This window comes from Branchiostoma lanceolatum, chromosome 14 (assembly GCF_035083965.1).
Source record: "Branchiostoma lanceolatum isolate klBraLanc5 chromosome 14, klBraLanc5.hap2, whole genome shotgun sequence".
Taxonomy (NCBI): domain Eukaryota; kingdom Metazoa; phylum Chordata; class Leptocardii; order Amphioxiformes; family Branchiostomatidae; genus Branchiostoma; species Branchiostoma lanceolatum.
In genome coordinates this window covers 16,824,943-16,838,757 of record NC_089735.1, presented here as the reverse complement: position 1 = coordinate 16,838,757, position 13,815 = coordinate 16,824,943, and the positions used below count along the sequence as shown (strand labels likewise).

Below are 13,815 nucleotides of genomic sequence, written 5' to 3'. Positions count from 1 at the left end.
ACCTATAACTAACTTGAACATGTGTATAAACTTCCCATCATTTATCATTAAGCGGTTTTGCCATTTATGTATTAATTGTGCAAATTAGTTCCTCATTTGCATGTTTGGTATCTGTTTATGTTCCACTTGCCATCAATTACATGCGTTATATTCAGTGAAGTCCAGTTATAGAGTTTCTTCATTAATTATGCTGAGTAAGTGCTCTTTTGCATGATATGTATCCAATTGCGTACATCTCTGCCTAAGCTACATACAGGTTAAGTATGATGGAAATTCGTATTTCCTTTCTTCAGTTATGCTCTTTGGAATAAATTGACAAAGATGCCCTTCCAAATTTGATTGTTGTAGGACCCAAACCTACCCAACTTTGTCCTGGCGTCAAAAGCTATCTGCCACTCAAATATCAAGACCATAGCATGTCCGGGACAGGAGATTGAAAAAAAACCTGCTATGATAGAATTTTCTCTTTAATTATGCGAATGTACTCTATTTTTGCATAATTTACTTTTCATTTTGTACATCTTCGTCTAAGCTACCTACATACCAAAAATTGTTAAAATCCGTCATTCCCTTCATCTTTTGGAAAATGTTGACAAAAACTCCCCAGCAATTCTTGAACTGGTCAGAGCACGAGAGCTATCTACCGCCCCAAAATCGTAACCATAGATATCAAAACCGAAAGTTCCGCTGCAGTACTTAGGGAAGTAGCTAGGGGCCAATCATCTAGTCATTTCCAGTTTTTGTTGCACCTATCAACACACCAAACATGAAGCCAATCCATTCAGGTGTTCTTGAGTCATCCTGCTGACCAACATGCACACACACACACACACACACACACACACACACACACACACACACACACACACACACACGCTAATGAAAAAATATCCTCCATGACATTTCATGGAGGTAATAAGATGCTAAATACGTTTTTTTATTAACGATTGATCAGACTCATCAGTAAAAGCTTACTTATTGAACACACAATCAACCCAATAGAATGTGTTACAGCTTTGCATAGCGCACATGACTTACCTACCCAAGCACACGTTTTTGTTTGCAATGTTTATTCGCTCAGTCATGATACTTCTAAGCGCATATTTCATCTGAGTCACTACAATCAGTTCAATGTCAAATCCGGTGGTAATTTCTCCAGTACCTTGAGTGATCCCGTACGTTGCAGTATGGGGACAACTGTTAGCAGCGTACCCTGGCGGAAATACAAACAGCACTGCAGGGGCTGACTCCTCTTCGACACTGAAGCTCAGTTCAGTCTGACCAAAGCAGATGTCTCTGGGGTCGCAGGGGAACATTTGGTCCGATTTTACCTCCACAACAAGTAAAGCTGTATCGTAGAAATGGTCCGAGGAAGCGGAGATTGAGATGTTCCATGTGGAATTCGATAGGCCTGGATTTTTGACAGATACAATAACGTTTAAGACCACCAAAATAGAATATGCAACAAGGGTGGTATTATTTGATTACCATACACCTTTGCACCAAATATACACCCTTGTCATTTTCTTGAACATTGCGCCATCAAAATACCATTCTTCAGACTCAAGATTTTTTTTCACAAGGTATTCAGGTTATGATTGTGTGTGACGTCATATTTAATTCTACAGCTAGTCAAGTTCGCTGTGACGTCACATACACACAATCAACTCATATATGGATATTTATATCACCTAGTGAGAGAAATCTTACACAAAAGGTTTCACATTGAATTAATGAATCTAACGACAATAATTAATCTAAGTATCACAGAGAGATCAGAGGTCGGAAAGCTACAAATTGGAATGTAGCATTTTTCACGACCAAGAAGCCAGATTTTTGTCCCTTTCAAAATTCTATCTTTAGATGCTCCTTGATTTGATGATGTGATATGAACCGGTAAGATTTTGTAAGTTTATACGGTCCTCTAAACAAATGCACAGGTTTTGGCTGGCTTTATCTTGTATGAACGCGACTCTATACAAATTGAATGTGGCAGCCTGGTATTAACGTTATGTGCAGGGAGTGCCGATTGTTTTTGATTTTCGAAAAAGACACTTGGGTTGTTCTTCTTGTTCGCCTGTAAAGCGTATGTTTGTCAATAGTTGAACCTAGCAGCTCTGCGTGGTCAACATTTGTAATAGTTGTCCCTTAAATGAACAGTTGTAGTTTTTAGTTTTGTTTAAGTTTATGTTGTGTTTTCCTTTTTATTGATTTTGCTAAGTCAATGTTTAGTACCAGTCCATTTGTTTCCACCCACTTTCAATTTCATACCTACATGTAATCCAACAGCAGCAAATGTTTAATTCTGTCTCTGTAGGAGATAATGCTGGGGTTTAGTCGTGTGTGTATATTACTACAGAATTATGATTTGTCACTGTAAGTAGATTGTTTTACAAATCTGAAAAATGATAGGGGACATTGGCAGCTGCCCTGCGGTACACTATACTTGGTCTCTGTGAGATGAGAATCTCCTATTTAAAAATATTGCTTATTTCGTATTTCGAAGTAGCTAATGGCTTATTGTTCAAATCCATAGCTTTGTTACATGTAGTCAAATACTGCGCTGAATTTGGAATGGCGGCACCAATTAAGCTCCATCTGTCCAACTCCCCGACGGACATTGTGTGAGCGCATTGGCTGTGGAATGGAACTACTTGTACGCGTGCTGGAATTGGTTCTTATAGATAATTCGTCGTAAGGGTGGATTTCTTTTTATTCTTTGAAAAAAAAATTTTGTCAATAAATCCAACTTGTCAACCGAAAGAACCAGAAAAGAAGCCGCTGGGTAACTTTTTCCAGGTCAACTTATACCAACATATGGAAGGGAAATGCTAAGGTATCAAGAAGCGTTGGGCACTGTTAGTACTTGGTGATACAGCGCCGCCTATCAGATCTAACCTTCAATCCAAGTTTACACGTAAGCACAGATCGATGCTATTCCATACTTCATCACAATGCTCACTGCGCTCGGTTGTTGATTAGGTGATTAAAGAAACCGACCAGGCCTTATTTCACTATATACGCCTCAGTTCAGGACATTATGATGAACAGATGAAGAACTCTGCTCTGTCATGCCAAGGTAACCTCCTTGGTTATGCCCGACAGGGACTTGTTGAGACAATGGTATCACCTCACAGGGTATGAACTGAACTGAACAGGACACTTTTTTGCCTTACCTTTGACCCCACAACGTAGGTTATTCACAGACGTATATATACGTCCGTCCTGTGGAGTGATATGGAATATTCCTGAGTCGTCTGCAACTATTTGCTCGTCCCCATTTTTCCCACACGTAATGCTGCGTATGCCGTACGTCAGAGTGACGTTACCCCGTGAGATGGCGACAGTCTGTGCGATCGGTGACAGGACATCGTGGTCGCCGTACATGGTCGCGCGGTAGACGGACCGTGGGAAGTAGATATCTGCAGGTGCATGCAAAGTGTTAGTGACGTTTGACAGTAAAACTACTCTTTCACACTTCATACCGAAACGTCTACAGTGACAGAGAAAAAACCAAAGCGACATTATCTGTATCATGATAAAAAGAGACTCTGACTAAGGTACATGTTGTAGGACACTCCATTTTGGAGTTCATTATCTCCAGGAAAATGGAGATATTGTTTTGGGTCTGTGTCTGCGTTTGTGTGTCCGTGTTTCCGGATGTTTGTAGTCTGCATAGGTCAAGAACGACTGGATGGATTGTAATGATATTTGTTATGTGGGTTGGTGTTGGGACGACGAAGGTCAATGTCGATTTTGGGCCCCCTGGTATGTGACCTTGGTACTGCAGCACAACTTACATTTTTTGTATCTTTAGACATGTACGTGCTAAGGTCTTTATCATTTTGGTGGTAGATAGCTTGGGAGGTAAGGAAGAAGTGCTGTAGGTTTGGGGCCCCTAGCAGCTTGCTCTGGAACTACAGGGGCATTTTGTTAAAATCTTCCAAGGAGAATAACTGAACAAAGGAACGACGGATTTCGATGATATTTAGTATGCAGGTAGCTTAGTGAGAGATGTACACAATGAAGTGCAAATTGTGCAAATTGACTTAATGTGCATAACTAATGAGGAAAATCTATATTTACAGTGTTTTCCATTATAGGACTCATGCATGTTAGTTCCCAAACTAGGGCAAATAGTCCCCAAGGGCCCGACAGCTAGTGGTCAGACCACAAAGAGATATATAATACTACCAAAGCTATATACTTGTTTTTGATATGTTGATAGCTTAAGTGATGCTTGATATAAAGAAATGGTAATAATGCAAAAATAAGAAATCAATTTGCATAATTAATGGAGAAATTTTATAAATCCACTCCATTCAATGGTAAGACTATTCAAAAATGCAACATATGTAGCTGAGAAATAGAGGGACATTGATAAATAAAAGTTATGCAATTGAAGACCTAATCAGAAAATACTGTAATTCTATATTTGTAGAGAACTGGAATTTCATACTTGTGGCATTATGTGAAGGTGAATATGGTTGAATATAAATTGTGCACATGAGGGCCTAATTAGCATAATATATATTTCATGGAAATATGAGGTCTCCGAACTCTTGTTTCCTAGGTTTTGTTTCTACATTGTTTTAAATTAACGACCTAAAGACTATATTTTCTATTGAAACAACTGCAAATCCTCTCCCGTCTTGAAGAGGAACTGAGCGGCCCCTATACGTGTACGTTGGCAAACCTGCCTAATTTCTTACCTTTAGAATCAAACTACTTAAGCTTCAACATGACGTAGAATAATGCCTGGCCTTAAGGCACAGATATGAAATCAGGTTACATCATAAACAAGTGGTAATAGCTGATTTTAGCAATACTCCTTTTTGAAATTCAGCTCACTATTGTCCCAATGCCCCAAAAGACTAAAGGGTAGTCTAAACCCACCCATGCCGGAAACAAACATATAGGTGCCATTATCATCAAAGACTTATTCCATATTTTTCATCCATCCTTTCTTTTCCCCTTATCTGTATTCTAACAGTTGCTTGATGGTAATAGCTTTGATGCCAGCAGACATTTCCGCAGTATTGATTCTCAGTGCTGCACCATTAGTGACCTCTGTGGCTGAACCATAGGACCGGGGAATTCTAAGGTCTCCGCTGGGGACTGGATGGTCTCAAAGTATTACTCAAACTACATTATCATTTCCCCTGAAGGCATATTCTCCTGTTCAGTATTGGTCTAATATGCCTTGGCTCATTGACCCAGGATACATACACAGGCAGAAACAGAAGTCCATGGAAAAGTCTTTTCACAAAAATGTCTAATTAGTCAACGCTGCATAGAAAGATCTAAATGGGTTATTCATTTCACACTGTATAGTTTGGGCACAGATTGTCACCAGCTACACCCCATAATGTAACGAACACATTAGCCTCTGGCATCTACTCAACACTATTTCAGACTTACTTCCTCTCCTCTTTCCTAGGAATGTATTTTATCTGTGTTTGGGGCCATATTGACCTAGGTATAGAAATATCTATACAAAGGCAGAAAAAGAAGTCATGAAAAGGTCGTTTCATTTGATGACTTTACATTAAAAGATTTAAATGGGCGTCACTGTATAGTTTGGGTACATATTGTCACCAGCTACACCATAATGTAATGAACACAAGGCCATCTACTCTCCACTACGTTACTTCTGCATTAGGACTATGTTCTACATAAACTACCCGATGTATGAGTATCAAAAAGTTCCTTAACTTTTTAGACTATAAAATTTACCCATTTTGATAACCTATTAAAACTTTGATAGTAGTGTTACTTTTCTCTTAGAACATTAATGTGTAATATAAAATGTTTTCCTCCACTAACTTGAAGCAAAAGAAATGGGACTTTGACTGACATTAGGTTGAGATGCTTAACGTCGGAAAGCTTAAGTTTTGTCTTCCTGAATACAAAATAAAGCATATACGATGTCTGCTCTGGAGCTCACCCGATGCCACACCCACCCTGATTATTCGACGAGGAGAAAGCACACTTTTTACAACAAAATGACAAAGATTATACCGGACTAGATACTCAATACGACAAGCTTGATTTCTAGCGTGAAAGTTCATTTGTGTTAGTATTCGACATATCATTACAGAAGGCTAAGAGAGAGTGCAAAAAGCATCTCTTGACTCCGAGGCACCAACAAACGTACCGTAGGCTCGGATCGAGGCAGGATAACATCTACACTGCCAGATTGCGCATGGGATGGAGCCAACTCAACAGCACCCTGCACAAGATGAAGATCAAGGACAAGGCGTGTGCCTGTGGGGCCTCCACTGAAACCGCCCAGCACTACTTGCTGCACTGCCCCCTATACTCCGACCAGCGTAACAACCTTTCATCCACCGTTGAACATCTTGTACAACAACGCCCCACCGCATCTCTCCTACTCCAGGGGTCAGCTACCAACAACCTTTCCATCAACAAACAATTGTCTGGGGGCATTGGACACTTACATTGCAACAACAAAAAGATTTGCTGCCTCGTAGCTTCCAGCTGAGACACCTTTAAATTGCGACGAATTTCTCTATACTTAATGCATCCTTTATATTGTATCATGCATTGTATATATTGTATTATGCTATGTATTGCCTAAGTGCCTCGTTGTCGTATTCAGTGTAATTGTAATGTTAGTGGTCCGCAACATCAGCTTGTCTGCCTGGCGTTCCACTGTGTATTGTATTGTTGCAATTTCGAATAAAGATAAAGATAAAGGCTAAGAGACCTAATGAACTCGTAGAAGAAACAAAGCTACTTAGAGAAGAGCAGCAAGAGTTGAAGAGAGATGGAACTATTGTGCAAAGCCATAAGAAAGAACATGGCACAAGAGATTGTGGCCTACAAAGTGAAGGAGCAGAAGAAGCACTGGGAGCTTCCAGAGGACTGATGTCTGTCAGAAAAAAGCAAGTCCTGGGCAGGAGTAAGATTACAACTTTGAAGGAGGAGGATAACACGCCGACCGATCTTGAAAGAATGATAAAAAGTAGACTACTTTGTGGGCCTCCCAGACGGCGCCGGTGCTAGTTATTTTTTGGGGGGGAGGGGAGCGCTGATACAGGCTTGTCCGTAGCAGTACGGGTTCCCCATCAAAAGACTCGTGCGTGAAAGGTGCGTGGAGTTTCGCACAAGCCTGTATAGCACCAGACAAACATCGAAAAAAATACATGTATGTCGACAACACGCCACACAGAAAAAAACATCTCCAATCTTACAATCTGAAGAAAGAGCCGCCATCGAATGTCTTAAGTTGACCAATGACCTGAGGATGACAACATCACAGCGGACATCTTGAAGTGTAGTGGACAACCTCTAGTTAGTAACTTCATCCACATCTTCAACAAATGCTCGAGTGAAGTAAAAGTCCCAAGCACATGGAAAATGCCTGAATTGTCCGTGACCTTGTTATCAAGAAATGACATAAATGAAACAAATGACATAAAAAATCTATCGACCATTCAGTCTGCTATCAGTGATCTGCAAGGTTTTCTAACAAATCCTTCTATGGAGGATGAGGAAGACTTTGGACGAACACCTAACACAGGAACAAGCTGGGTTCAGGTCAAACTTCTCCATCATTGATCACATACAAGTCGTTACTCAGCTACACGGAAAGGCCAATGAGTACTAAATCCCACTCTGTTTTGCGTTCGTTGACTATGAAATTTTTTTTGAACGAACGTTTGCAGCACTAGATCACTAACAATCCATATGCACATGTCATGTATCCAACGTACATCAAGGGGGGTAACTTGTAAAGTGTATGCTTATCTCCAAGCAGATGTTAGGAGAGGAGATTGTTAGTAACGTCTAGTAACTGCTCTGTCTACAAAATATTGCTTTGGTCCTTTAGGCTTTACAAAGGTGAAGTGTATGCCTATCTCCAAGCAGATGTCAGCAAAGGAGATTGTTAGTAACTTCTAATGACCGCTCTGTCTGTAAAACATTGCTTTGGACCTTTACATAAATGATAAGGTTCTTAAAAGTTATCTAAATACTAAACCTCACAAGCTTAAATCTAAAACACGTAGCTGACACTCCTCAACTATTAAAAAAAACTCCAGATCAAACAGGCTTATCAAGTTCCAATCTTGACCTTGTCCAAGTGTCTCAAGAGAGCAAATTCCTTGCATAGTCTACTTAATTGAATTCAATAGTCATGCAGGAGCATTCAGAAAACAATCATAGATTGGGCCACTTAAATAGTAAATTAAACATTTTGAAACGTCACAATCGTCATGCATACATGTGATTGAGTGAGTGAGTGAGTGAGTGAGTGAGTGAGTGAGTGAGTGAGTGAGTGAGTGAGTGAGTACATGTGACAGAATGTCTAAGTCATCAGAATGCCAATCATATTTTTCCCCAAGCCTTATAACTGAAAACATTTTGTAAGTACATTAGGAATTTGCCAACAAGTCTAGACTTGAACCTGAGCCCATTCCCCTCCCAAAAGTGTCACTCTTGCCTTTAAGTGGCCTACACTTAATACAATTGGTGGAATAACTTATTCTAATTCCTTATCTGAATTCCAAAGAAGTTTGGGACTCCACACACGAAAATGCATTAACATATCATGGACTTTAAATAGGCTCATAGATGCTTTCGCCCCAAGGTATGATTTAATTAGTAATCAACAATGAAACTGTATAACCTCAGTCCTGACCTGTGTATAGATATGCAGATTTATTGACAGATGTCCCTTAGCGAGGTTGAATAATGTTTTCAACAAAATGTCCGGGGAGGTTATCTTACCATAAGCATGTGCCAGGAATGAGGATTACAAACTTGCCACCAAGCTAGCCACAGGGCAGGTCATGGTGATACTTCACTTCCATTGGCATGCACACATGTACATTTAATCTGAATATCTGATACCACCTACAATGTGAGAATACAGCTTTTCACAAACTTGGGTAAAGCAAGGAAAAGGTATTATAAAAAAGACTTATATAACAAATGCTTAAAGTACAGTACTAAAATTCATCTCTCAACTTTTTACCCATACAGATTGGGGTGCCTTGTTTATCAATTCAACAGAAATGGCTATAAATTCTGCACTACAATGTATGTACTACTACAAATGCTGCTTTTTCTTCAAGTTAAAGTTGATGAAAATGGAGGTACAAAAATCTTTTAGTTTCACGCGCCTAGTGTAAATAGACCGATCCCATAGCCCCACCCACCTCCGTCAAAACGTAGAAATGCAAAATTAAAACATAAAAATGCAAATATTTGACGGACGTGCAGTCACGCTCTCATTGGTCAAACCGCTAATTGTGATGGACAGTCAGGATATCGATGAGTCTATTAGGGCTTAGATTTTCTATCAGTTCTCACCACACAACGACATCGTATCTTTGCTCCTTTGATGTCGATATGTAATGGTATAGTGTTGTTGAAACTTACTATGTGTAGGAATGATTAGAAATTTGAGTTTTTCTAATTCGAGTTTCAAGCCTCATAAAATGCTCTGGGTGCCTTTAATCAATATTTCATAAAATCAATAAAATTATCATTTAATAAAATTATCATTTTCCCTTTTCCCCTCTTGCCATTGGTTATCTAAACATACACCAACAAAATTTTACACATTTCATAGTTCATATCAGATTTTCCTGGCATACATTGCAAAAGCAATATGGCTTTGGCATTAATCATAACTCAAGGGAAATACACATTACATGATGGCAAATTTACCAGTAATATGGGCTTCAAAAAGGCCCATGTGACCATATGTCATACCTTGGTCATAAATGTGTGATTCAGATAAGGAAGGAAGTGAAGGAGCTCTGCGGGTACACCATATGAAAAAACATTTAAAACTGCCCAGGCATGAAAAAATAGTTTATTGCATATCAGTCAAAATATGTTATCCTAAAAAATTCCTATATACTGTTTCTCCACGTGATTCGTACAGTAGATGTAGATGTAATCTATCCATCCATCCATCCAAACATGTATAAAATTAAGCACAGCACAAATCAGATAGGAGGTGTAGTTATGATCCATCAGTCCCGTTTAATTACCCCCCCCGCTGTCGACTCATCCATGCACATAATGATCAGTGGCAGTCAGCAGGGAAGTGTGGTCAACCATACATTTTGGGAATTTGTGACACTTCTCAAAAACGGAGCTGTATAGATCTAATTCCTTTCTGCACAATACAAAAGATAAAAGCTTTGGTTTTCATCTTCGCAAACTGAGGACAAACTGAAAGCCAGTAATCTTATTCTAATCTTCCCAATGAAATTAGCTTTTTCATAATATTCACCAAGCCAAAACAATACTAGTAGTAAGGGAAAACACCGAGGTTTGTTTACACGGTGAATTAGAGCCTCTTTCTCCAATATAAAGGCAAGTGCACATGCATGTTCTTGGTCACGTATACCACAACCATAACAAACTAGTTGATCGTCTTCACCCAAATTACAAACGTTGTCCAAAGTATAAGCTGAACAGAGAAGGCTATGCTAACATCATCAATTATGCAAATGAGGTCTATCATGTACATCATCACTCAATCTATCTACTCACAAAAATTCATTACCATCCATCAAGCCCTTCTTGAGTTATTCCCTTTCAAAGTCTGAACCCAAACCTGCTCCTGCAGTTCCGCTAGGGGGCCAAAACCTATACCACTTACTCTCTATCCAAAGAGCTATCTACCACTCAAAAATCAGTTCCATAGCTTGTCCAGAACACGAGATATCAATTCAATTCAATTCAGTTTATTAAATCAACCTTGCAGCGTTACATAAAAGCTGAATTGTGTTAATTTTTACACAGACACTGTACACAACATCATCCACAATTAATCAAAAAACAGTACGCATGTAACATTACATAACATATAAAAGCGCATAAAATTCCAATATCCGTACACAGTTAAGAGCAAAAGCCACTCGTCTAGAAACATCATTGGTAATCAAACTAACATTATGGGTATTACTGAGTTGCCTTGTTGTACAGGCGGATAGCCTGGTGGAGGAATTAGTTTTTGAGTCTCTGTGTACGAGCTGCTGGCACAGTGATGGCCGTGCCATTTCTCAAGGTTCGCCCTGAGGCAAGAGCCCTAGCAGGAGGAACCATGTCGTGCAGTGGGTGATTTTCCTCCAGCATGTTTCTGAGTAGTTTTACAGCTGCAGCCTCACGGCGTACTTTCAAAGTTGGCAATGTGGGCACCTCCCTTCTTCCTCCCAGAGAGATTATTCGCAGCGCTCTCTTTTGTACCCTCTCCATGTTCTGCTCCTGCTCTTTGTTACAGCCTACAAGTAGCACGTGGCCATACTCTAGTACAGGTCTGATTTATGTAATGTATATTTGCACCAAGTCAGCAACGCTGGTGCCCTGTTTTGTAAGGAGCCTCAAGTAGTGGAGTCTGCGAGAGGCCTTCGTGACCATAGAGCTAACTTGTTCATTTAAAGTCAAATTCTTGTCCAGAATAAAACCCAGGCCCTTGGCAAGCCCAACACATGACACTTGTTGTCCCCCGAGACACAGTTCTGGTGGAACAGGAACTGATCTGTTAAAGCAAATTTGTAGCAGCTGGCTTTTCTTGCCATTTAAAGTCATCTTGTTGTCACAAGCCCACTCGTCAAGCTGGCACGCTTCCTCCTCCACTGTCTTGTCACTGTCGGCCACAGCCACTTGGAGGGTACGCGACAAGCTGACATCATCGGCGTAGCCTACATTTAGAGTACTACAATACACCGGTGACCTTGTGCTCATAAAAAGCAAGAACACTCTTTGCTGTCTCTGTTGAAGGTAGTCATGTATCCATGACACCATGTACGGGCTCGCTTGCAGGTTGATGACACAGGTCAGGAGTAGAGCATGGTCCATTCGATCAAAAGCCTTACTCATATCTGCGAACAGAGCTCTAACTAGAGTTGGCTTCTTGGAGTCAAGTGCAGACAGCCAGGTTTGCACCATGCGTACCAGTGCTATGGCAGTCGACGAGCCTTTCATATAGGCATAATGGTCCCGAATAACCGCAGTCAGAGAGGGGAGTAGTCTCTTAAGAATGCATCTTTCTAGTAATTTTGCCAAGCCGGCTAAAAGGGACACTGGTCGGAATTCTTCCACTTGTGATGCTCCAGCAGCCTTCGGTACTGGTACTACTTTGGCCGACTTCCAAATTGTGGGCACAATGCCCTCTGCATAGGAAGCATTGAAAAGATGGCAAACGATAGGTGCTAAATCCTCAGCGAACTCTTTAAGTACCCAGTTTGGTACATTGTCCGGTCCACATGCTTTCCTTGGATTAGTTGACTTTAGAAGTTGTATCTCCCCAATCGAGCACAGGTCGGGACAGGCATCTGTGAACGGGAGTGGGAAGATGTGGAGACACTCACTCTGACACCATGCTTTGGCAAAGTGTTGGCTGATACTTTCTGCTGAAAGCTCTCCTGTAATGCTAGCCACCCGACTGTCACGTGATCTTCCCAACTCCCTGTTTATGCACTCCCACCATTTACGAGGGGCTTCGCCTCTGAGTTGCTGTATACAATTCCGGTAATGCCAATTTTTAGCTTGGCGTACTGTAGTGTTGACTTTGTTCCTGAGGCTTCTCCACCTCTGCGACTTTCCATGTCGCTGGAATTCTGCTTGTCTTTTTCGAATGGCTCTCCTCACGCCTTCTGTAACCCATCCCTTATCGTTGGTTCTCACAGACTTCAACTTCACAGGACAGTAGGTGTCGAGAAGGGTAGTAAGAATAGCGTAGAAGTTTGTTACTTTTTCGTTGACTGTTGAAGCTTCCAATACTGCAGCCCAGTCTTGCAACGCAAGAGCAACCACAAGCTCCCTTCTACTGTTGGTAGTCACCACTCTACGCGGAACTCTGACATTTGGTTGTTTCACGGCAGCTGTTCCAGACTGGAGCAGGACACATCCATGATCACTGCTCCCTACAGGTGGGATAATCCGTGGTTTGCTGTAATGCTGAGCCATGTTCGTGATCACAACATCCAGGATCGCTGTTCCTCTTGTAGGTTGTTTAACAATTTGCCTTAAGGATGGGTGAGCTGCTTGTAAACGTTTGAGTGGAAGTCCATTCAAGTCCCCACAAAGCAAAATCCCAGCTTGAGGCTGGTGACTGTGTATTCTATCAACTCGGGTTACCAGGTGAGTTAACATCTCGTCTGTCCCTTGTTTGTTGTTTCTGGATGGGGGATGATAGATCACACCAAGTACCATAACCGGGATAGACCTGGGTAGCCAACACGGACGAACTTGAACCCAGATCACTTCAAGGTCTCTATCTTCCAGGTCATGCAATCTGCGAGCATTGATGTCCACAGGGATGTACACTGCAATCCCTCCCCCTTTCTGGTGCAGTCTGTCACGTCTGAACAATTTGAGACCAGGCATTGGGAAACAGGAAGTTCCGCTGCAGTACCGTACCAAGCCGCTAGGGGACCCAAAATCTGATCATTTCCAGGTCTCAACAAGACCTACCAACCTACCAACTATCAAGACAATCTATCCAAACCTTCTCGAGTTATGCCGGTCGTTACAAACAAACATACATACAAACATACAAACAAACGCTACCCTATGCATAACCTTCTCGGCGAAAGTAACTACTCAAAGTCCTCCCGTACCACTTGGTGGAGCCTATGGCGACGCCCATCTCCGATTCGCAGCCTTGGGCCACACAACTTTGTGCAAGTTTATACAGCAGTCCGCTGGTAGTGATGTGTGTGTTTAGCTGGTATCATACCCCACATTCCATACTCTTTCACAAATGCTGAGTGCTAAGCAGAGAAATCAGTATATGTAAAGTCTTTGGTATGACCCGTCCAGGGATCG

At 41.1% G+C, this 13,815-nt stretch overlaps 1 protein-coding gene across 1 annotated transcript in view; it reads right to left on the bottom strand.

The window, feature by feature from the left end:
* Positions 1–13,815, bottom strand: part of LOC136448425 (proto-oncogene tyrosine-protein kinase receptor Ret-like) — a 72,928-nt gene that overhangs the window by 35,636 nt on the left and 23,477 nt on the right. Inside the window, exons 3-4 of the mRNA XM_066447974.1 lie at positions 3,177–3,422; positions 1,163–1,411 (exon numbers count right to left, since the gene is read on the bottom strand). Of these exons, the coding sequence (XP_066304071.1) occupies positions 1,163–1,411; positions 3,177–3,422 (495 nt within the window). The remainder of the gene's footprint in view (positions 1–1,162; positions 1,412–3,176; positions 3,423–13,815) is intronic.